This window comes from Macrosteles quadrilineatus, unplaced genomic scaffold (genome assembly GCF_028750875.1).
Source record: "Macrosteles quadrilineatus isolate MER2022 unplaced genomic scaffold, UCM_ALF_1.0 Scaffold_9__3_contigs__length_116548681, whole genome shotgun sequence".
Lineage (NCBI taxonomy): Eukaryota > Metazoa > Arthropoda > Insecta > Hemiptera > Cicadellidae > Macrosteles > Macrosteles quadrilineatus.
Genome location: NW_026542602.1, coordinates 42,704,249 through 42,729,909, shown reverse-complemented (window position 1 = coordinate 42,729,909; position 25,661 = coordinate 42,704,249). Strand labels below are relative to the sequence as shown.

General features: G+C 34.3%; 1 protein-coding gene across 2 annotated transcripts in view; it reads left to right on the top strand.

The window, feature by feature from the left end:
- Window positions 1-18,178, top strand: part of LOC129002688 (uncharacterized) — an 87,605-nt gene extending 69,427 nt beyond the window's left edge. The window contains exons 1-6 of one of the 2 annotated variants that reach the window (XM_054430677.1): window positions 9,639-9,910; window positions 12,408-12,520; window positions 13,871-14,000; window positions 15,337-15,535; window positions 15,930-16,127; window positions 17,753-18,176. In XM_054430677.1, coding sequence (XP_054286652.1) covers window positions 9,811-9,910; window positions 12,408-12,520; window positions 13,871-14,000; window positions 15,337-15,535; window positions 15,930-16,127; window positions 17,753-17,894 — 882 coding nt within the window. In that variant the 5' untranslated portion in view covers window positions 9,639-9,810 and the 3' untranslated portion in view covers window positions 17,895-18,176. Of the gene's footprint in view, window positions 1-9,638; window positions 9,911-12,407; window positions 12,521-13,870; window positions 14,001-15,336; window positions 15,536-15,929; window positions 16,128-17,752 lie in introns of those variants that run through there. The other variant, XM_054430678.1, reaches the window with a different exon arrangement.
- The last annotated feature ends 7,483 nt before the right edge of the window (window positions 18,179-25,661 follow it).

Below are 25,661 nucleotides of genomic sequence, written 5' to 3'. Positions count from 1 at the left end.
GTTATTGCGTTTGTCTTGAAGGTAATAAGGTACTAGTGGAACCCCGTCGAAATCGACGGTTAATCTTGAGGTTTTATGTAAATTCAGCTAACTGCGTTGGATAGAGTGAAGTCATTAAAATCTTAGTTATATGAAGGGACGATAAGCAATAATAAGTATGACGATTGTGTTCCCTAAAAAACGTGATTGATGAATTCGTTTAACACAATATTTCCTACCTTTCTTTTTATCGGCTTTAGGTTGCCTAAAAGGTTTTTTAGGAGTCTTATAATTGTTTCTTCATGAGTTTGTTTCATACCAAAGCCACTTTCACTATATGGGAGAATGAGTTCATATAATTAGTCTATCATGTTACGGAAAGAGTCAATATTTATTACTGACCATTAATTCAATCTGCTTTAGGAAAATCATTCAGATTGTATCCGGATTTATAAGTAAATCTTCATCACTTTTTTTTTTAATATCTGATTCTCCAGAAAGCAGTAACATTCTTACTTCGATCTCAGCAATTTTAAATCCTTCTCTTGCCACATCGACCTATGTATTTAATTATCCTGTTCTTACTTGATAGTTCATTAGCTTATGGGGTAGTTTTGCCTTGGCCATATAGATCACGTAAAGCTGTGCATGTATTTCGTGGATACGAATGAACCATAATTGTAAGAAATTTTATCACAAATCTTGAACATTTTCGGAACCAAATCCATAACCTAGTCCAGCATTGGTAACACATTATGCAAATGCGATGAGATGTGATGACACTGTTGTGTTTCCGTATGTTTTGTATGTAGTGAGGTTTAGATGCGTTGTTCAACCTAGCTACATGTACGTACATCAAAGTAAAAACTGTGTACACATTTTTTATAATACCTAAATTGACATAGTTCATCTACTTTATCAAAACCATAGCCTCCGTAGTTAGTCTATTCCAAAACTTGATCACAGCTCTCATCCTCATCGTACTCATCTATGATATAATTTTCAACCCGATTATCTATACCAATAAATTAATCTCAGGCGTTCTTTCTTGAATTTAAAAATAAATGGTGATTGAAAGTAGGAAAAAAAAGGCAAGTGCCAACCTTACAATATGTATAAGCTAACCCGATAAGGAATAGTTATATGTTCCTTTGAAATTTATAAGTCACACTTATTTCATAATTTAAAATTTTCTAAGAGCAATAAAGCATTGATTTTTGAACAAAACATTTCAAACGTATCATAAATTCATCATTTTGTTGAAGCTATAAAAAACTTGCCATGCAGTGGAGAATCCATTTAAAATCATAAATAGTAATGTAAACATTTAATTTTGACAGTTTCAGTAGACCTTTGAATACAATTTTAATATTAACAGCTGGTTCATTAAAAGTAGTGTAAAATTATCCATATGGTTGAAATGTAAACAAAATTGCAGAGTGAACTTTAAAGGCCTCTGGGGCAGAGCCCCAAGGAAATTTACATCGTTTCTCTTTTGAGGGCTCACCTACAGACTAATACCTTTCTTTAGACACCCATACCAAGTTTCTACGCCCAGCCGTGTTCTCAAATTAGCTGTGACAAAAACCTCGTTTTCCTCTATAAGAATAACATGGGATGGGAATTTAAAGGCCACTGGGGCAGAGCCCCGAGGGAATTCTCCATGTTTCTCTTTTGATGGCTCATCTACAGACCAGGACCTTTCTTTAGACACCTCTACCGGGTTTCTACGCCCAGCGGTTCTCTCAAAATAGCTGTCACAAAGAAAAACAGTTTAAAATTAATATATAGATTTTTTGTGAAATATTAATTGTTTAGTATAAATGTAACAAATTTGCCAATATTAATTAAACTATCAATTAACAACCATCATCAAGGCAAGCCAACTATGAGTCTACTGTATTATTCTCCATACAAATAAAATAGCAATTTTAAATTTACAAATCGTCACTAATAACCCTACAAAAACACTTCAATATATATATTATATTAGTTGTTTTATAAGATTTACAAACGTAACCATTTAAACAAAAGTTCGTATTAAATAATAAAATATTTGGTTTTTTTATGAATAAAATACTTCTTTTTCAAATTTGACCATAATTTAACCATTATATTAGTAATAATTTGTTCATAAAGAATCAACAGTTTACTTAAAGCACAGAATGTATGTACTGAGAGGTCTAAAACACTATTGATACATTTAGGCTATTTACACAATATACTGTTAACTCACAATACGGTAAATAAATATTACTGCAAAGGTCCTCCGCAACAGTTCTTTTTTTCCTTTTACAGTGGATATTAGGTACTATTTGCCTACATAAATGGAGGCAAGTGGTTATTGATTTAGATTGAACACTCCAATCATCAGGCCGCCTAATAGGCGAATGACGCCACTGAACACATAAAAAATTATAAACACCATTGGATCACAATGTAATGGGGTGAGTTGTTGATCAGTTCGATCCTTATGGCTGAATTTTTACCTCTTTCCTTCTCTTCACCCTACATCACTTTCACTCTCTCCAACTTGCACTAACTTCCCCTACATTGGCGTCTCACCCCCTCCACTGTCCTACGCTTATTCATCTTCAACCCCAACGCAGGGACGGGTAGCGCTGACAGGTCAGCCGAGCGTCACTAATAGGATTATCGTATGGGCAGAAAGCCTACACCCGTCGTATTCTCCAAACAGATGATTAGTATTTGATAAAGACGTATGTTGTAGACATGGGGAGAAAACTTGACAAAAATCCACAAAATTAGGTTTTGAACGTCATCAGTCAGGTTATTTCAAAAGTAGCGATGCATGTATTAATGGCATACACTCTTGCCAATTCAGTGAACACAAAAAAAAACTATTTAAATCCCTATCGTATTTCGTATTCGTATTTCAGGAGAAGAACTCTTGTTCATTTTTACATGCAGACTACGTAAAATGCCTTCTGGGCCATGACAAACAGACAGACAGAAAGTGAGATAACACATTAAAAGCTTTTTAAAGTATAAACTCAAACATAACCGAAAAATACATAATCCTGAACAATGCACAGAGAAAACTCTAATTTTATTTATAGATATTTTATATACACTTTCACTTCTATAAAAGATTTTCTTTATCATGACGCTTGATGAACGGCTTATACACGTAATAATAACTTTCTTAAATAGACAATCCTAACGAACTACTGTTGCAGTAAACTTGCGAATATTTCTTACTTTACTCTTACACATGTTTGAAATTTACATCTTGCATAATACACTACTTTGTGCCTGTTGGATACTATGAATCGTTCGGATTTATTTAAGATATTAAACTTTGTTGATATACACGAGGTAAATTGACCTCCATGATACCCATAAAAATACACAGGTACCATATTACCACACTACAAATTTGATTCAACAATATACGGTACGTAGTTTTATCCAAACAAACTATCAAAAACCCCGAATGAAATTGTTATTTGACTCAATAGTCAATGCATATAAGCGAATCTTATCTTTCGATGCAGATTAAATAATACAAAGGCAGAGGAATGCGCGAGACCAAGGACAAGGTCACGGCACGGTTGCTATAGAAACGACGAAACTATTAGAATTGCGCGCCAACGTCGTCAACTAGACGCCAGACTGTACAATAAACACGCCGCGTGTGTAGTGTTCGACGGAGCTATAGTACTTTCAGTTGGCAATACTGGCTTCTAGCCTCGAGCGAGGTGGTTCAACCATGAGAAGCGCCTCAAACTCCTGGGTAATCCCCGGTTAGCTCCTCCCACTCTGCCCCCTATCCCCACCTAAAAGACGAGCAAGTGGTAAGTCGGTCGGGTCGATTGACGACAAGTTGGTTTCTCGTATATACTAATTTAGTTTTACAGGCCGGTCAACTGGAATGACGATGAAATAACTTGTCGACGTACTGGTTTTCAGTATTTATCTATTTAATTAAAAAAGACGGTCTAGTGGCCAGACGACCAAGTATCTTGTCGGTCTACTGGTAGGCTCCCATTGAGGCAGTCCCGTAATAAATTACTTAATAAATAAGCTAATAAGATTAATGTTTAATAGGAACTCGCGTCAGGAAATAAAGGTGCACAGTCTTTTTTCCTAAGCCTATCACATCAACTTTGAGCTTTTATAATGGTAAAATACAACGTGTAGAATAATCAGTATGAGTACGATGGAGGCAGTCCCGTAAGCTACGAAACTATATGGCCAAATCTATATGGTTGATATATAGGCTCGTGTCAGGAAAAAAGGCACAATCTTTTTCCTAAGCCAATCACATCAACTTTGAGCTATTACAATGGTAGGTAATATACAATAATATACAATGTGTAGAATAATCAGAATATGAGTATGATTGAGGCAGTCCCGTAAATTACGAAGCTATATAGTCAACAACCATATAGATGGTTGTTAGGAACTCGCGACAGGAAAAAATGCACAATCTTTCCTAAGCCAACGACATGAATTTTGAGCTTTGTGGTCCGATCTTGTAGTCTTGAAAGTGACTAAGGCCGACATTCCTTAGACACAGCTGTTAATTAATATCCCATACAGCTAATGGCAACCAAGGGACCTAGTTTAGTGGAATCCGAACCACATTTTTGCCTTGGTATATACGAATTGGTCTAATTATCAGGATAGTCGTAGTACTCACCCGTGCGGACGTTAATCCACCCTAGGGAGTATCACACATCCACAGTGCATGCCTATAAACATCCACAATTCGTGACCTCCTCCCTTAGTGGCTGGATTACAGGACGACGCCACCCGTCCCAGTCTTCGTAATTTACGGGACTGCCTCAATCATACTCATACTGATTATTCTACACGCTGTATATTACCATTATAATAGCTCAAAGCTGATGAGATGGGCTTAGGAAAAAGGATTGTGCACTTTTTCCTTACACGAGTTCCTATAAACCATATTGATTTGGTCACATAGCTTCGTATATAACAGCACTGTCTCAAACATACTCATACCGATTTTTCTACACATTGTATTTTACCAGTATAATAGCTCAAAGTTGATGCGATCGTTTTAGGAAAAAGATCGCGCATTTTTCATGTTGAGAGTTTTAATTGAGCGTGTATATTTAGCCATATGAATAATTCCTAAGACTGCCTTAAATATACCTATCATAATAATACTCGAATAAACTATGTTTTGCTCCTGTATTAACGTTTTATTAAAGTAGGCTATTATTGACATTTTATACATGTAAAAACATTATTATTCACCGCATTTCCATTGAATTGACTTTCCAATATCCCCGCAAAACACGCTTTCGGCGTCCGCAGGCGTACCAACCGGTATCTATGACAAATCGAAAAAGCGCCGATGAAAAGAACCGCTAACTTCTCGACGGTCTTTCACCGGCACAGCTATATTCTAATCTAATTCAATTGGCAGAGGCTATTCGCACGTCCAATCCAAACGTGCGTCGCCACCGCGCGCCTGATCGAAATGGATATTAGGGTCCTAATCTAGTTACTTTTATAATTGTTTAGTAGCAGGTTGCACACAAAGAAAACCTACTATTAGGAACGGCAGCAGTAGAACCTTGATAACAAGAGTCCAACAGGGATTATTAAATAAAACTTTTTATCAAGGTTGACTTCTTATCGAGGTTTACAATAACATGTGATAGGGGAAAATAAATTCAAGGGGGTCTGAAAATGACACTTAGCCTACTTGTTATCAAGGTTGACTTGTTATCAAGGGTCTTCTTATCGAGGCTCCACTGTACCTCTAAACCTTATTAGCCGAAATGGATGGAATGAACTTCACGTTTTCTGCCCGCAACTTAAATACTGATTATGAAATGAGACTGTTCTAAACGTCATATTGATGGTCCGTGAATCCATAACGTCATAATAATAAAATTATGAAAAATTATAAAATTCTGTCATAACCTAACCAAACTAACCAGACTTGCTGATAGTGAAAAAATCGAATGAAGGTTCTAATCTAAAAATAGCTCTGTTCATAAAATAAAATTATAAATGCCTCAAATTCTAACAAAAGATGTTATTGAACTCTAATCTAAGTCTTAGACCAAAAGTTAATGGTTCTGATGGGATTTGATCCGGCTACCTTCGCTTCAGTTCATCAGCCTGGTACGCTATACATTACACCATCAAGGCCGTCCGCTTATCACTGTATACCCAGACAGCACACTTTCTCCTCAGGACATCCCACGGATATTGCGACAGGATATGCAAGATATCCCATAGTAGTCCTATGGTCAACCTGGGATATCCCAGGATATCCGCAGGCATGTAATGTCCCCGCCCGGGGATGTCCTACGGATAAGCTCACAGCATATCCGTGGGACATCCGAGGTCATCCCAGCGTAGTCCTCAGGACACACTTGGCGGTCGGAGTAATAAGAACAAGGCACAGCCTTGTTGAGGGTCGTGGGAAGTAACAAACCGAAACACTAAACTAACCTACTATACAAAAACACTTGGACCGTAGAATATGAGTCGTGACATTCGCCGGTGGAATTAGTCACGGCTCAGTTGGTCTCATACCTTATAATCTGGAATTTGTGACATTCTTTGTAAAGTGTTGCATAGCTTAACATCAGTTAAAAGGTGCTTCACTTTCACAATATTACATTTTACTAGCTTACAATCAATATTTATTAACAATGAAAATTCAACTAAAAACTTCAAAAATTAGTGTAAAAAAAAGATTAAATAGGTACCGTACGTATTATGATAGAACTGTCATAAAAATTGATTTCTACGATGAATTTTCCGTACTACCGGTAATCGAATTTAGCCATAGTTGTGTGGTTTTAGTAAAATATTAATAACTTAGTGTATAAAATATTAAACAAATTTACCAAGTTTGATCAAAATACAGGGTGTTTATAAAAAAACTGATCGATTTTAAACAGTCATAGCTCTTTTATTTTTCATCACAATTTGTTTAAATTAATGTTAAATTAAAGACAATTTTCTTAAGTTTACGATGACACATTCACACTATCTTATTTCTACACGTTTTCCATTATTAGCTCTTAAATAATCAAGTCTGTGTTCGAGATCTGCCCAAACTCGCCGTAACATCGGAACATCAATTTCATCAATTGCTTCTCTGATCTTTTGCTTCATTTCTTCCAGGATGTTGACTTTGTTGGAGTAGACACGATCTTTTACAAACCCCCAAACAAAAAAATCACATGGGGTAATGTCTGGCGACCTTGGTGGCCAAGGTATGGGTCCGTCACGGCCAATCCAACGATTTGGGAAATGTTCGTCGAGACAGTCACGAACAAACCGTCTCCAACGAGATGGAGCGCCATCTAGTTGTAACATCATGTTTAGTTGCTCATTTTCAAACTGTGGAATGGCAAAGTTTTCCAACATATCCGGTTTAAGAAGTTATTGTTAGTTTCTAAAAGGTCGAGCATTGTATTGCAAATTCTCTGCGTCAGGCCCAGTCTTGTCGCGTAATCTTTTGAACTATCTGTAACTTATAAGACCGAAAATGCAAAACTCTTTTTAACACTTTGTGTAGAGTGGAATGCTTAATATTCAACTCTCGAGCTGTAGATCTTGTTGATTGTCTCGGATTATTAAGAAATGATTGATGAATTCTTTGAACATTTTCTTCACTTACCCTTGGACGACCATTGCCTTTTCTGTGATGTATGCTCGCGTGGGTCATGAACTTCTCATACCATGCTTTTATCGTGTTCTTTGAAGGAGGATTTCTGTTAAATCTCCTTCTAAATCTACGCTGAACAGCAAGAGGAGACTTAGTTTCTATTAATCACTCGACACACTGCGTCTTCACTCGAGGATCCATCGTAAAATGTTACTTATTTGTTTTTGTTTATCACACAACAATGTAAGAAGAAAGAGGGTACTGCTAATAAAAACAGCTGATTATAAAACTTTTTGAGTTTCCCTAACAAATAATGAAAACTAGAGGTTTCTACCTCTAACACGGAATGAGTGAGGCAAAGTTAAAATCGATCAGGTTTTTTATAAACACCCTGTATATCCATAAACAAGCTAACTACAACATTTTACAATATTCTCCATAAGAATAACAAGGGAATTTTAAAATACCAATTTTTGAATTTTCTCCGTAACCAATAATTGCACAAAAACACTTTGATATACTAAATTATTAGTTTTTTAAGCTCTTTAAAAAGGTCTGGAGAGAAATTGGGAAATTTTGTGTTTAGAGGGTCAAAAATTAAAAAAGCCAATTTTTAGCCCGTAAAACCCCTTTCCCATGGTCCGATCATGCTAGTTCTCATTAAAGTTTATGCTGCCTTACACCTTCAAACCAAATTTCATCAAAATCTGAAAAAAATCACTCAAGTTGTCGTGTTCATGGACATGTATATATGTATATATATACATATACAGGGTGACTGAAAAGTAACTTACACCCCCCCCCTTACTTTTCAACAATTTTAGATATTTGAAATCTGTTTGCGGCAACCTTCTTTGATATGAGGGGCAACAATAATTATGGTCAATTTTGAAAATTTTGCCCTTAGCAGCTAAAAAATTATAAGACAATGGTTATTAAAACTAATTTTGAACTGCCATTTTGTTATTAATGGTCCGATTTATATTTTCTTTGTGTTAATTGTTATGTTTCGTCAAGACCTGCAAAATAATATCAAACTCAACTATACTTGCTATTTGAAAATTTTGAGCTACCCCCTACCGCCGCTACCCCTAAGGGTAAATTTTTCAAAACTGACCATAATTATTATTGTAGCCCTTCATATCCAAACAAGTTGCTGCAAAATGGCAAAATGTTTTGCCCCATGGCAAAATGTTCAAAATTTACCATAATTATTGTAGCCCCTCATACCTAAGAAGGTTTTCACAAACAGATTTCAAATATCTCAAATGGTTGAAGAGTTAAATGGGGAGGGGGGGTGTAAGTTACTTTTCAGCCACCCTGTATACAAATTTGAACTAATGGTGTTTTTGGCCTCTGGGGACATCAAAATGAAAAAGTAAATTGGTCTTGGGCCTAAAGCCAACTACGGTAATACCTACCTAGGGAAATTCACTAAAAAGGTTCAACCTAAGTATCCAATATGTGAAAAATTTATTTCCAAACCACATAAGTTTATTTATTATCCATATGCGTGACATATATGAATTTTAAATTCACAATTATTTTTAAAATTTTCTGTAACTAATTACTGTACAAACACACTTCACCTTACTAAATTGCTTGTTACTCTTGCTCTATTGTCTCTTTTTGAATCAATTGACTTAATTAGTGTCTTGAAAGTAGTTGGTCAACACTTTTAAATAAATTTATCTTCTTCTCAGAGCTGTAGATTTATTTATGTTAAATTTTAAGTCCAATCTGTGCAGTAGTTTTAGATTTACTTTGTACAGACACTTAAACACACACACAACATTTGTCATTGACTATCAACTAATGATGATATATAATAAAAGGTCAGCGATAGATATTAATAAGACCAGAGTTAGACCACTGTTTGTGAAAACAAAACAAAATTACTGGCATGGAAACACAATTAAAAAAGCTACAGATAGATAATTTAGTTGTCATCATTGCACTCCAACATACAAAAAACACACATAAAACTTTCTTCAGATAAGAAAGAACAGATTTACAATAGAATGACAAGTCTACTTGTAGTCTTTAACGTACATTTACTGAATATTTAATTCATGACACAGATTATTATCAAGATACTAGAAAATGTTGCATAATGTCACCGCTAAAGCAAGATGAATCTCACTGCAAGTTTTGCTTCCAAAACTCATACATTTTTTGTATGACTTGCCACTGTATGAAGTATGTTTTTAATAGGTAATTTAAGACATGTTATTGTGGAATACTTGACGTTATCAGTGTTACTTTACAATGCTTTAGGAAACTACACCGCCTACGATCCAGGTTCGTTCATTAAGAGTTGATTTTTATTAACTTCTTGTAAACTAAATGTTAACTTTTCATTGTTTCTGTAGATGTTGACAGTGTTCTATATTATGGGAGAGGTCTTTATTAAATAGAATGCTTGACTTGAATCATAACAAGATTTATTATTAATTTAGAATGTACATTAGAAGTTATACAAGAAGAGCCATGTTTCTAGAGAGAGCGGATAATTTCAAGAAGGCCAAAATCTGTACACTCGCAAGTGTACCAACACATTTAAAACATTTATTCACAGCAGATAGTATTTTTATTTTTTACTATGACTTATGACATTCTTAAGTTTAACGCTTTACAACAAGGCAAAATAATGGCGGAAGATATTACCTTGATATACAGGGTGTCCCGTACACAGCCAAACTCTGGTAAATGGGTTTATGGGTCGAAATAAAAGGAAAATTAAAGAATGAAACTTTTCTAAAAATGGCTTTGTTTGGTTTATATGTTATGGTAAAAGAGTTCAATTTTAAATTTTGAAATGAGGAGTGAGGACTTTAAATTTAAATTTCTAAGAATGGCTGATATTATGAAAATATCATAAACACTTTTTTATTTATTAGTTATAGGCCTATTTATTTAGCGTTAAAATTTCCTATCACGTACACCAAGTTCAAAAATATAAATTTAAAAAGAGCTTAAATATCTTGATTTTTAGTTGTAAAATAAGCCAAAGTGAGGAGCAACCTGACTAGCTTAGCCTTATTCTACCTAATTTTACAACTAAATATTGTGATATTTCAGCTATAGTTTAATTCAATCTTTTTGAACTTGGTATTGTTTGATAGGAAATTTCAAACGCTATTATAAAAGTGTACTTGACACTACCATAAAATCAGCAATTTTTTGTAATTTATATCATGAAAATTAAAATGGCCACCACTTGTAATTTTGAATTGGATCTAGTTAATTATTATGTCAAACATTGGTATCTTTTACACATACATACAACATTTTCATAAAGATTGGTTGGAAGTATTCAAAGATAAACATGTGTTTATGGAAAACATACAAGGCGGGGCAGTTCTAGTTAACAAAGCGGTTTAAAAAGTAATTTTTTATATATTTTTTTTAATTTGACCCATAGAATCGGCCATTTATTTGAGTTCAGCTGTTTACTTATGGGACACCATATATACATGATAAACATCTGAAATATTTTGTTCAATCCACTCACAGCCATTTTGAGTAAGGTACACACATTAAGCTGTCTTTACCTTGCCTAAAATCTAAAGCAAAATACTGTAATTCATAAAAAGTTGACATATCTTTATTTTTCTTAAAAAGAAAATCTAGAAAAAAAGTGGATCTCACCTTTACAATGAAAAATCCAAGGCTCTAAGAGATGACATGGAAGTACAGCTTTGCTCAAATCCACAAGAATGAGCTTTCAAAGGGAAATAATTTACTGTTATTTAAACATAAACTTTAGACCCAAAAGCTACCATAATTCACTTATCTATGTGTTATGTTATCTAATCTAAATGTTTAAAATTAATTATTTGAAGCTCCTCTATAGTTGTTTCATACTAGTTCTTTGACCAGAAACCTAAATACCCCCGCCGCAGCAAACCTGCCGACTAAGCAAATTTCCATTTGCCTGAATTGATTTTTAATTAAATATATTTAATTAACATGAGGTTTTATGAGTACCTAGGCTTGCTGCTACAAGGAGGGTAAAAAGTGTGTTTTTTTAGTTAAATATTAATAACTTAGTATAAAATAAATAAATTTACTAAGTGTGATCAAAATATAGCCATAAACAAGCAAACATTTTACAATATTCTCAATAAAAATAACATGGGAATTTTAAAATAACAATATTTGAATTTTATCTGTAGCCAATAATTGTACAGAAACACTTTGATATACTAAATTATTTGTTTTTAAGCTCTTTAAAAAGGTTTGGAGAGAAATTGGGAAATTCTGTGTTTAGAGGGTCAAAAATTAGAAAAACCAATTTTTACCCCATAAACCCTCTGTAAAACCCCGTTCCCATAATCCGATCACGCTGGTTCGCGAACTCATTCAAGTTTATACCCGCCTTACACCTTCAAACCAAATTTCATCAAAATCGGACAAAAATTACTCAAGTTATCGTTTTTACGGACACATATATTTATACATATATAAAATTTGAATGAATGGTGTTTTTGGCCTCTGTGGACATCAAAATGAAAAAGTAAATCGGTCCCGGGCCTATGTCTTACCATGCCACCTACGTAATAGCTACTTCCCTACAGGGAAATTCGCTAAAAACAAATACTACAAAGAAAAAGGACCTGTTAGTTCCAAAAATTATCATTTTATGTGATTATTAGTGCATTTTCATATATTTTAGTCAGTAAGGTAAATCCTGCTATGCTAACATTCACTGCAAAATCCTTAAAATGTTGCTAGAGAGCCACATTACATAAAAATGATGCATAGTAGTTGAGACTTAAAATTCAAACTTTTTCAGTCGAAATGCTAGGCCACAACATCACCGAACCATCTGACGACATTCCATGGTATAATGATGGAGGCCCTTGCTACTCTTTGAAAACTGCCCTGGATATATTCACCAAAGATCTTGTAAGTTATAGAATAGTTATTTGTGTAACTGTGCGAAAGTGGCGCATTGCTGCACATGAGAGAAATGTTAACACACGAGCTGCAGGCGAGTGTGGAAAGTTTCTCAAGTGCAGAAAAGGCACTTTTGTGTTACATATTACATTTTTCCTACAGTTACTATAAAGCATATACATAATTCTTTAAAACACTATACAACATGTTTTTAGGTTAGGTTAAATTCATAAGAATTGGAAACACTGTACCAGCTGATCTTCTGGTAGTATTCTTCTGGCAGTTGAAATTAAGTGTTGCCAACTTATTTTCAAGCGTATACACACATAACGGGCATAATAAAAGCACAGTGTTTAGTGTTGTTTGGTTGGAATACTGGAGTGTGGCAAAAAACTTAATGCACAAAAGTAAAATGAGTGGGCAAAAAAAGTAAATGAATTGGCGTGAGTTAGTACAAGGAAGGCCACTTTGTCAGGTAACCGTAGGAAAATATACTTTTTGTCATGTAAATATACTCTTTATTTAATATAAAAGCTCTGACTATTGACATAACCAGACATTCCATCCCTATGTTAAAGTTGATGGCAGTTTTTAAATCATAATGGACATATTTGATTTGAGCCACCAACAGAGGGCATTTATGTTGACTGATTTATGTTGATTTAATTACCAACTTTACCATGTAAAACGGATAGGAGACTTTTATTGTACAGTAAGCTTATCTGTTATGTCACATCAACTACCGAACTACCTTATACTTTCCCAAAATTGAGGCAGTTTTAGAGAAAGAAATCTATCCCCTCCATTGATCCTACCTTTAAAATTTATAGCTTAACAGCTGAGATGTCAATCAGCTGCAGAAGCAAAAAAGTAGTGAGGGAACTTCCCCCAAACCACCTAAACTTTGTGGACAAACTAAATGCAGAAATTATAATTAAAGTTGTGTGCTTTCTGTAAGTAGGCTCATTCAACTTTGGAATACAAAATAATTTGTTATTTTTGAATACAAAATTGGCTGCTGCTGGTCTTTATAGATGGGATAGATAGGAAGTAGGATTTTATGTTTATGTTTGTTTATGCCTTTAGATTTAGCGTGTGATTTAGATTGTAGATTTAGTTGACAGAATGTGCTCCTGTAAAATATATTTTTTTCCAGAACACCAACTTTCTTGGTGTCAAACTGTAAAGGTAGCATAAATTAAAATCAAGTGTTATAAGTACTTACCTTAGTAAATAACCATAATGTAAATTTTATAACATATCATAGTTTTTGTAACTGCCCAGGCAAATCAAATTTCAAATAGCTTAGCATTTTTGACAACTGTTTGTGAAAAGACATTCAATAAAATATATTTTTAGTACCAGACTGATCAAGGTGTTAGAATTCTATTGGACAACTTCTACGCCAACGTCGCACAGTTGAAGCGATCTCCACCACTTATAGCAAGCCGAAAGCCTTTCATAGTCATTGAGGGTATGCAGAGAAGGTGTAAGTTTGGTTTATAGACTCTTATATCAAATATCTAACTGGATAATATTTTAGAAAAGTCAGTGTTTGATGAATTTTTCTTTTTTAACCTCCTTGTATCTTAGTCAGTGTGTTATGTTTGAATGTAGCAGTTGGTAGTTTAGGGTTCCGTATTTTTATCAGCATTAAAGGTACCAATTAAGGTATTTTAGTAATTTTTTGGAACATGAAATAATTTAGCCTACTGACCTAATTTTAATATTTTGAGACACCAAGACCATTGCCCATCAAACTTTTCAAGGGGGTTGTGGTTTTTTTGGGGTATGGAAAAACCCCCAGTAAAGAGGGGTTCAGGGGTTATCTTCTATAAACTGTTAAAAATTTAGGTGCAAAATTGGGTATACAGATTTTGTACTAACTGCTGTGGCCACTGGTACATCTGGAAGCAATATTGGCCTCGCTTCCATTCATCTAAATCTCATTCCTCTTCTTTCCATTAGGTCCTTTTCACATGGTTTCAATATCCCAGCTTTGGTTTTCAGAGGGGTCTTCTGCCCTCTAGTATATTCATATTTTCCAGAATAAACTTTTGGCAAGGATCCTTCTTTTCTCATGACATGACTTTCTCATCCGTCTACTCCGTACCTTGGCTACAATATCTGGACAACTATCATTGGGTTATCATAGGGGGCTCGAGCGCAAAAGCTGGCCTACTATACTGTGTCGAATGTATACTGTAGATTGAATGTATACTTCAGTAACCAAAAGTCAATAGTCAAAAGTGATCTGGTAAAAATGTTTTTAAATTTAATCTATTTCTTTGGTTAGGTATTCAATAAGAAATTAAATTTACGGTTGTTGAATGATTCTGAAAAACAATGTGGGGCTTGAAGGATTGAAAAAAGGTTATTTTGTCTAATGTTTTGTCTAACCTAGAGACTGAACCACTGGCCCATAAAAGTAAACATTTGCAATTATTATGAATTATTTCTTATAAATTATTCTTAAGCAAATTATTGATATATAATTTTAAGGTTTGTATACGCAAAAAAATAAAATAAAAATACCTATACACAATTTTGGCTCATTGAAATATGTCTTTTTCTGAGGGTAACAACATACTTGTTGCAATTTTTTTCCAAGTTAGTCCTGTATCTTGCTTCTTTTGCCCAGAAGCGGTTGTAACTTTATTTTTGGAAACCACCTTCTGCGGCTGATTAGACCGGTCAGCACCACTCCTAATCACTGTGCTAAAAGTGACAGTACTGTAGCAGCATACTATCCAGCCACTGAGCTCATGACCGCAGAGTTCCTCATGCCCAAACAGCCTTGTAAGGTATAAACACCTGTGTTGCAGTGAGGTATATTGTCACTCGCAAGGTGGCTCGCTACCTTAAAGGGATGGAAGTTTACAACCCCCCGCCTGGGTATCTGGAGCTGCGTTCGTGGTTCAATCACAGCTCATCTCTAAGACGAGCGTATTTCGCACTCTGCGTCTACATCGCTGCCAACAACGTGAAGATGACGCTGCCTTACCGGGCCGCTGTTATGTCAGGGTAAGTAATGTAATTTTTAGATTTTCTATTGTTTCACTTAACATTAAAATGTAAGAAACCAAAGATGAAACAAAAACACTTATAAAATTTGACATCCTTTATCAGGTGACAACTTCAAAGTTGGCTCTGTTCGATTTCCAGGGTAGTTTGTTTACAATTTGTTTCTCACTATTTAAGTTAAATTTAAAAAAATTAAATTATTTAAAAATAAAACAGTCTAATGAATAGATTGACCTTATCAAGCAAACGGCAAAGCACACATTGTAAATACCCTGATAAGATCAAGATTTAGTCATAACATCATATCCTTTGTTAATGTGTCATTCAGTGTAAGATACTAATACCTAATGTAGGTGTAACTTTTGATTTCACATCACTCTGTTGTCGCTAACAGGTATTGGCTGGACCAAGCCACGTTTGCTCTTGCCAAGAAGTATCGGCCAGGCCTGCCTCCAGACGATTCTACAGACTGGAAATGGCCGGAGGACCTCCTCAAACCGGATTTAATATTCTATTTGACAAACAAAGAAGAAATTGACCCAACAATGACTCAATATTTCCCTACAAGAAAACCAGATCCTTTGAAAGAAATGTGAGTGGTATTTTCTCTGCAAGATTACCCAAAAGAGTTTCTCAATTTCTTTCTCTAGAGTAAAATAATTAAAGAACTTAGCTCTCTTGATCCACCCACTATTCCTTGAAGAAAACAATGCCATTATGAGCAAAAACTACAAGGCTTATGACCATTGAACAATGTAGAGACAGATCTTGATCTTAATAAATAGTTCATACTAGGCCCAGCTGTCCCTGATATTGTGTACGTTTGTTAGTATCTTGCTAAAGAAACAGCTGATCTTGGTCAACTAAAAACCATAGACAAATAGAATAAATATAGACTGTCAAAGGAAGGTTCCGGCGTTAACCGCTAGATTTGCCGTGTCGTTACAGCACACCGCTGCAGGCGATGAGCGCAGGAGCCGTATGTGAGCAGCAGACGCTGCAGCGGTGTGCGCCATAACTACACGGCAAACCTAGTGGTGGACGCCCGAACTTATGGTAACCGCAGCACAGCTGACGGTCTATATTTATTCTATTTGTCTATTCTAAAACATAGACAAAAAGTATTAAATATAAACCGTCAGCTGTGCTGCGGTTACTAAAGTACACCACTGGGAGCGCCATATATTTACGGTGTTAGCGCTACGTAACTACACGGCGCTCCCAGCGGTGTGCGTCAGAACCTATGGTAACCGCAGCACAGCTGATAGTCTATGTATTTAATTCTTTTTGTCGATGATAACAAACACAGCAAATCACCCACTACCCACTCCATTTTAAATTCACCTTGCATTCATAGAAGTACTGAAATGATATATTGTTTTAAAATGAAAACTTTCCCTTTTCCAGCCGTCTTATTTTGAAGGTATAAGTTGAAATCATCTTTTACTTATTGTATTCATTAAATAAATCAGTACCTCTACAACCTGTTTACAATATTTAGGCGGTTTGAGGGGAAATTCCCCCACATTTTTTTGCTTATAATGTATGTTGCAGCTGATTAACAATTTGACAAATCTTAGCTGTTGAGTTATGTTTTATTGGTAGAATAAGACGAGGAGGGTGGAGGTGATACAGATTTCTTCCTGTAAAACCGCCTAAATTTTGTGAAAAAAGTATAGTAAAAGAATAAACTCCCTTTCTATCATGAAATATTTAATAACGTATTTGCAAAACATTTAATCTTGACATGAATTTTTTTTTGTTTGAAAAGTTTAGTATTTACAAAAAAAATCATACAGTACCTTATGATGCTTATTTAAAAAAATAAATTATTTTGTTAATCCCCACATGAGCAATTTTAATGGAATAGTTAAATAAGGGATACAGAAGATATAAAATAGGTGATATACAACAATACTTTGGTTGCATACAAAAGTTAAAGAAAATTGAAGCTATTTTCAGAGCTAACTTAAAAAATTAACAAAATGTTTGTTTTGTTTTTACAATACAAAGAATGAAGAAAGAATACTTAAAGAATGAAGCAGTATGATAAGAAAATTAGTTCATCACCCCAACCAAAAAAGAATCTTTTTTGTCCTCGCTCATTTTCCTAAACTTTAACTCCAGTTGGGAAGAGCTACTGTTGGCCCTAGTGGTGATATGACAAAATCCAGGTATGATCAAATTTAAAACTAATTTTTTTCAACATTTTTTCAGAATTGGACAAATATTCAGGAAATGGGAAGATCCGAAACTAATCTTTATCCAAAACAGTACAAGATATCGAGAGATTGTGGCAGAAATGATTCCACACATAAACAACATGCTGTACAACTGGAGAATACAGACAGAGTCTTGAAATATACCTCGTTTTTATAATGTGCTCTTGATCATTACCCATGTATAGGGGTCTCAATTCCGGGCCTTCAATCCAATCCCGGGATTTCGGGATTCGTCTCAGCCAATCCCGGGATCCCGGGATCAACTTTTTAGCCATTTTTAATTAGCGAGAAGTCCCATCGTTGAGTACTTTAATGTTTTAAACTGGCCTTACCAGTGTACACACACAATTAAACTGCAAAATGTTTCCGTTTTCTAAGTAAATAAATATTACCACGCGGAACTTTCATCGCCCGTATTTCTCATTTACATTGTATAAATGTTGATGTGTCATTCTAGAATGTAATGAATACATTTTAAAAAAAATCACGAACAACTGCACTCGCACGTAGCCTATACGTCACGCTAATAGATAGATTAAAGATAGCTAAGAGAAAAAGATAAAACGGGAAGAATCACGAGTATCGGTGTAAAAATGTTATTTCGACTGACAGCAATAAAACAATATAAGATACTGTAAAACAATTAACCATCTGCTTATGTAGTAGCGAGTGTATGAAAAACGTAATTTTAGATTGTAAGAAATTTAATCACCACACTAATAACCAAATACGAAGATAAAGTTATAGACCTTAAATATAAGCAATCTTAATAATGAGATTATAATCATGTGTTTATAGTTATATTTTATGGCTTCAATGAAAATAATACTAAAATTTCCGATTGCAATGTTATGTTTGCTCTTGGTTTGCTACACGAATTGTGTTGTTTGCGTTTAATCAGGGCCGGTTTAACCCATACGCGAACTACGCGGTCGCATATGGCGCCACAAAAAAGTGGCGCTAACGGGACACAAATTTTTTTCAGAAGACAAAATTGGAAACTATTTTACTGACAAGTTAACAACTTATATTTGTTGTTTTTTTTTTTTTGGTCAGAGTCCAAGTATCCAAAGCATCACACCAAAGGAATTTATTCTGTTTGTACCAACAGCACTTGAAAATGCGTATACTTGTACAGCACTTCAACTCAAGGACTCAAGACATTGATTTGCAGTTTCGATTTGTATTGTAGTGAGCTGACGCTAGGCAGCGTACAGCGCGGCCGCGGCGCCTGAGTTTATAGTTCTATGGTTTTATTTCATGACTCTTGCTCGAGATAAGCGCGCAGCGCCACTTGTTACAACAAGAAACATCCCCCTCCCTTCTGCCCCTGATCACTTTCCCCTCCTAGAGCAGAGCAGTACGTTACGTTGTATTGCACTCTTAGTTGTATACCGTATCGTATTGGTATTGTTTTGATGATTGTTGATTAGAGAATGTTTACGAGTGATTTAAGCTGATACCGACTCAGCAATTAAAGAATTTGCCAAGATCAAAGCTAGGAGAGCTAATTTTTAACTGGTAGGAACTTTTGAACTGTTCAAATTGAATATTCTTTATTATTTTTGTCAAGGTAATACTTCAATTTGGTTTTTCATGTTTTTTACATGATTAATGTATTCAATTAAAAATTCCTCTCTTGTCATCTACCTACACTTGTTTTTTATTGTAGGCTTTATAAAAACTTATATCGTATCCAATCTATCCTGTTAAAATTGATTTCACATTTGGAAATAAATTGTTAACTTTGGGTTTTGCTAAAGTGTATGATGAGTAAAAGTGTAAACATGTTAAATTTCTGTGAATAATAAACAGTACCTAGTTGAAAAAAGTCTTTTATTGCAAGTATTCTTCAAACCTAAACTTTAAGTTATGTTCATGTGGGAGGGGTGGGGGGAGAATCCTAGGTGGCGCTGATTCGGGTGTTCGCTTAACTTACAAAATCATTTAGAAAGAAGTTGTGAAATTTTATATTTTTAAAGTCACATATGGGAAAAGCCAATTTTAACTCCATAATCCTTGTTCTTTTAGTCCTATAGTAATACTGCAGTTTGCAACCTCGTTCAAACCACAGAAAACGGCATTCTGGGTTATAGTAGTACGTTTTCTGTGTTCAAACGCAGTTAAATTTAACGGGTAATGTTTTTGACCTCTGGGGATATCAAAATGAAAAAGTAAATCGGTCCGAAGTCCATGTCTTACAATTAGACCGTTAATGTTTATTTCCTATATGGGAAATTCGCTATAAAATAGTCATAATACCCCCGTCGCAGCAAACCTGCATACTAAGCGAATTTCCATTCACCCGGCTTGATTTCTACTAAAATATTCCCTATAAATTTTCAGATTTATTTCCTATTTAAATAACATTAATTTTAGTGAGTAGTTAGGTTTGCTGCTACAGGAAAGATGTTGAGGTGTGTTTTTTCAATTGAAATATTGATAGCTTAGTATGAAATAAGCCAAATTGCCAAATTTGATTGAAATATATCCATAAACAAGCAAACTAGAACAGTTTATTTATTCTCCATAAGAATAACATGGGAATTTTAAATTTACAATTTCTTTAATTTTCTCCGTAGTCAATGAACATTCAAAAAAAACTTCAATATACTAAATTATTTGTTTTTTTAAGCTCTTCAAAATGGTCTAGAGAGAAATTTAGAAATTTAAAGTTTTTAGGGTCAAAAATGAGAAAAACCCATTTTTACCCCATAAAACCCCCCATAAACCCCTGATCCCATGGTCCGATTATGCTGGTTCGCGAACTCGTTTGAATAAATGTAGGTTTACACGTTTGTACCAAATTTCATCAAAATCGGATCAATTTTGCTCGAGTTATCGCACTAACGGACACATATATAAATATATATATATATGAATTTGAACGGATGGTGTTTTGTGGCCTCTGGGGACCTCAAAACGAAAAAGTAAATCGGTCCCGGGTCTAGGTCTTACCATGAGACCTACGGTAATAGCTTATTCCCTATATGGGAAATTCGCTAAAAACGTGGGAATTTATTCTAGCCTAGATTACAATAAGGATGATTAGTAATCGTGAAAAGGTCATTAAATACAATTTTAATTAGCACAGAAAGTCGTACTTGATTTATTTCTACAGTACTACAGGACTGCAAGTTCAACTTTTAAGCTTATTATGTAGTACTGCAACGTTTAAAGTAAATTGCAACACAGCTAGAGCTAAATCCTCAATATTTTTACCATGAACTTGTAAATTATATGTTAACAAACAAGAAAACTAATATGAAGTGACAACTATACAACCTCAGATACAATATAAAATTAACAAATTGTAACAAATTGACATACAGTAACAAATTGTATGTCTTTCAACTAAACGTCTGTGTTCTTCCTTGATTTCTATCTAAGAGCCTTTAAAAGTAAATGTAACAAAGCATAGAAAATCCGATTTTTAGACAAATAGAGACAATTATTTACATTTTCCCCATAAAGCTCAGGGACAGCTAGCTCCACTTTATTGCTGATACCTATTATATACTTCACTTGTTCCGACGATTATCAAGAAAGTGACAACACACAACATTTAAACTATGATGTATTTTATGTTACCTGTACAACAATATTTTATATGTATTAAAGACAGATAAGTGTAAACAAGTTAGTGTGGATTAAGTTTACAAAATAAGCAAACACGATTTCAAGAAAAAATATATTTTATATTCTCCTTTATAAACTTTATAAACTAAAGTCCAGACTCATCTCATGTCCCTTGGTTCCTAAAAATCTTGCCTAATTTTACAATTACATATAATGTAATATACTATGAGATTTTATTCCTCCTTACTCTGCTAAGAAATGTGTTGATTGCTTCAAACTTTAAGACAGATTTCTTTAATGGTAAACCTAACCTGAATGCGCTAAAATATATCTCATACCTTCACTCATTTGCCGTTCTGAAGATAAATAGTTTGATTTCTGCATTCTTCTCTGTTTTGGATATCCAATTATCAATTTGCCAACATGGAATTTTCATACAAGATTTTTCGTTTTCATCCGACAATTGTATTTCCGTTTTTAGAATGTCATAGCGTGTAAGTTCCTTCTCACAAGATGACACTGCAGCTATCAATGTGTTAGTTACATTGAAATCCCCATTTTCTACTGTAACACGAACATAGTAATCGTGGTTGGGCTTACCAATTGGTGTTGTCAGAAAGTATGTCTTGTAATTATCTGTTGCTTCATCCCAAACTATCAGAATCCAAAACAAATTGTCAAACAACCATACTGGAGTGTACATAGGTAGATTTAAAAAGTTTAATCCCTCTACAGACCTCTCTGTAATGATGTCGACATCCTCATGATGCTCCTTGTAATGATCCAATACCTTCACCACTGGCATTTCAACAGTACAAGTAAGCATTCTACAAACAATTGGTCTGTAGCCACAGAACTCCTCATGATCATTACCTGGTTTTACCATTTCCTCACATCCATCTTGACTGTAGTTACAACTGCGTGGCAGAGCTTTCATGATATTTCTGAGACAACCTGGACTTTCCAGTATTAACGACTCTTCACATGTAGGGCATTTTCGTATCTTGGTGGTACATGACAAACATATATCATGACCACTAGAGCACAGTTGAACAGGAAATTTTACAGTTTCTAAACACACTGGACACTTGGTACATTTTTCAACTGCGGTTAAAATGGATTTAGAAATTTCACTTGTATCACTTGCACCTGCCATCTTTGCTAGAATAAAATATAAAACATCCGATACGTCGCCTAGAGGTGGTAGAGCACTTGATGGGTCGGACTCGTCTGTGGAACATGAGCTTATCTTCTGTAACTGTCAGACAGAATTGTGACTGACCCTCGGACAAACTTATCCTTATCTGTTGGAAGCAACCCCAACCTTTATCAGCTGGACCTTGACTGGTACAGTTGTCGCAGCTTGTCTGGGCGCGCGGACCCTTGTGTACTAACCGTTCCCCATGCCAAAGCCATGAAGACATCAGCAGTGAGGCGCTGAACAACCCCAGACAGCCGTGTGTGCCAGATGTTTTTGGAAATGAGCAATAAACACTCCCCTCTACACCCCTCACCCTAGCGTGGCCGCGCGCCCAGACTAGCTGCGACAACTGTACATATTTGGGATTGACGAATATTGATGTTTTCCCACTACAGGGTCAGGAGGACGATGGCCACAAAAGACTGAATTACTCGTGTCAAAATGTAGCTATTAATTTTATCGATTATATTTTTGTAAAAATATATTCTTAGGTATTCCTGTCATAAATGTAAATACGTTTTTGCACACATATTACTCACAATGCATTTTTATCAGCAAATAGTTGTAGGCATAGGGTAGGAAGTTTGTTTTTGAAATAATAGTGAAAAACTTCTTGATCAGCAAATTACCTGAAAGTTAACAAAAGATACGTCTAATAACATTTGTAATAATATATTTACACTTTATACTGTTTACTCACAAGACGGTAATGAGAGTTTAATGCCAAAAGTAAAACTCAAAATAACTTGTAGGCCTACGGTAATTAAGTTCTAACTAATGTAATAACATTTACGGAAAGTTAATCCTAATCGTCTAAAAACAGAAACATATATTTAGGCCTACATTCGATCGCCTATTGAGTTTAATGATAATTAAATTTTACAAACAAAAAGATCATTACTTATACCATTTCATAAAATCGTAATAAAAATAAAGAGTATATATGTGTTTATAGTGTTATTGGACTATTTTTATTAGTTTTCCGTAAGTAAAAGACCTCAAATTAACAAAAAAAATCAATATTAATATAGGTTTTGCAATCCCGTTAATCCCGGGATTAAAAGACGCCAATCCCGGGATTTCTAGGTATCAAAAATCGGCCGGGATCCCGGGATTGAGACCCCTACCCATGTAACCTATATTAATTGATTTTTGTGTATACACCAAAACATTTTATAGTTAGCTATCGGAGTTGACGATAACAATTTTGATTTGACTGTGCATCACGCCTACTAGGAGGAGTATTTTCCGTCTGTATGTTTGTGTATCTTTGTTTTGGGCAAATGCAAAAATTATGACCTGAATGGCCCGAAATTACACTAAAAAATATGAGCCCAGCTGACATAAAGAATTTTATTCTTCCTTAAAATTCTTATGGACTAGACTATTCCAATGTTTCCAGGTGCATGTAAATATTGATATGGTGACCACCCACCACAGAAACCAAAATAGAAAACTAAATCTTTACTTTTTCTCTTTTTGCCTATTATAATAACTTGTTAACTTTTTGATATCTTTATCAGTTTTGAGTTCTTTGCAGTCTGTATGTAGCAGTACTATTGTCTTTCCCATAAAGTTTCATAACTAACCATTTAAGTGAACATTATCACTAATTATAAATAGTTTTAATTATTAAAGAAGTTTTTATATGAAAATACAGAAGAGAAATGGTTACAGTATAAAGGTTTAATACAAGTTTGTATCTCTGTTAAATCATGTGGTGAAAATTTAAAACTACTTGATATGATATAAAAGTGGTGCTGATCCACCAATGAAAATACTGTATCAATCCCTATATGATTTTATGTTCAATAGATATGGCTTACTTTATAAGTGTGCTTCATAAATTACTTATTGAATAAAAAATTAAGTAAATTAACAGGTAACGAATTATTCAACATAACAGAACAAAATAGGATTGATTATTATAAATGTCACAAAAATGACATATGAATTACCCAAATTTAACATATTAATGTCACAAAAAAGGCATACGGATTGCCCACAATTTTTCAATTTTAGTAAGATATCTTTACCTCCAGTTTACTAAATAAATTTTGCAGTTGGCAAAAAATACAATTTTAAAGTTGATTACCTACCTAACTGTCTTTGGTGATTGTTATTATGAGGCTTCAGATTTAACATTTTGGAATTGTAGACTCCTGCTTTTTGTAGTATTTAAAATCAGTGATAGCTTTAAGGCCTAATCCAAATACATATTGAGCTGTTTGAACTGTTAAGGAAAAGAAAATAATTTGAACACTATAACAAATTTAAAAAAATTATTAAAAATAATAAAATAATAATAATTAAATAATTAAAAAAAATATTAAAAATAATAAAATAATAATAATTAAATAATTAAAAAAATTATTAAAAATAATAATATAATAATTTAATAATAAAATAATAATAATAAAAATAAAAAATTAAAATTTGTGAGGATTTTTTTAAATAGCTTGAAATTAAAACATCTAGTATGTTTTGTAAGTATATCATCAACAGTTTTCTCAGTTTTGAAGGTCGTCACTACTCACAAGGAAATTGAAATGTCAGTAGAAACTGTATAACTACATCATCTCTGACTCACCATACTAAACGATTAGTAATGGTTGAATGAATTCATATAAAACTGTATATGTTGTTGCTCTACCCCAAGAGAAGTAAAAAATGTAGTCTGTACACCTACTGTAAAATAACAGTTATCTATAAAGCCATGTAAAACCATAGATACTAGGTGGCGTTCGCAGATGCATCCACAAAATTGAGCGGAGTCATCAAGGGTTCATATTATATTGTTTTTGTCATACTGCAGTAAAAACAGTCGTCATTGATGCATGCGTTGCGGGTCTAAAGAAGCATTTTTACTCTTTAGGGAATAAATTCGTTATTAGCCTCTATGGAGTAAAACTTAGCTGTTGTCAACTCACTTGTAGATTTCTATTGTACACGATTGAATACGTATCGAAATATGTCACGATTCGTGCTTCATAATCATTTTAACCTGCAGTCTACAGTCTCTTCCCATAGCATTTTAGAATTGCAGATACATTATCCATTCCCACACTCAACACTGCCCACCTTTACTACTTCCTTCACCACCCCCTACGTCGTGGACCTGTTT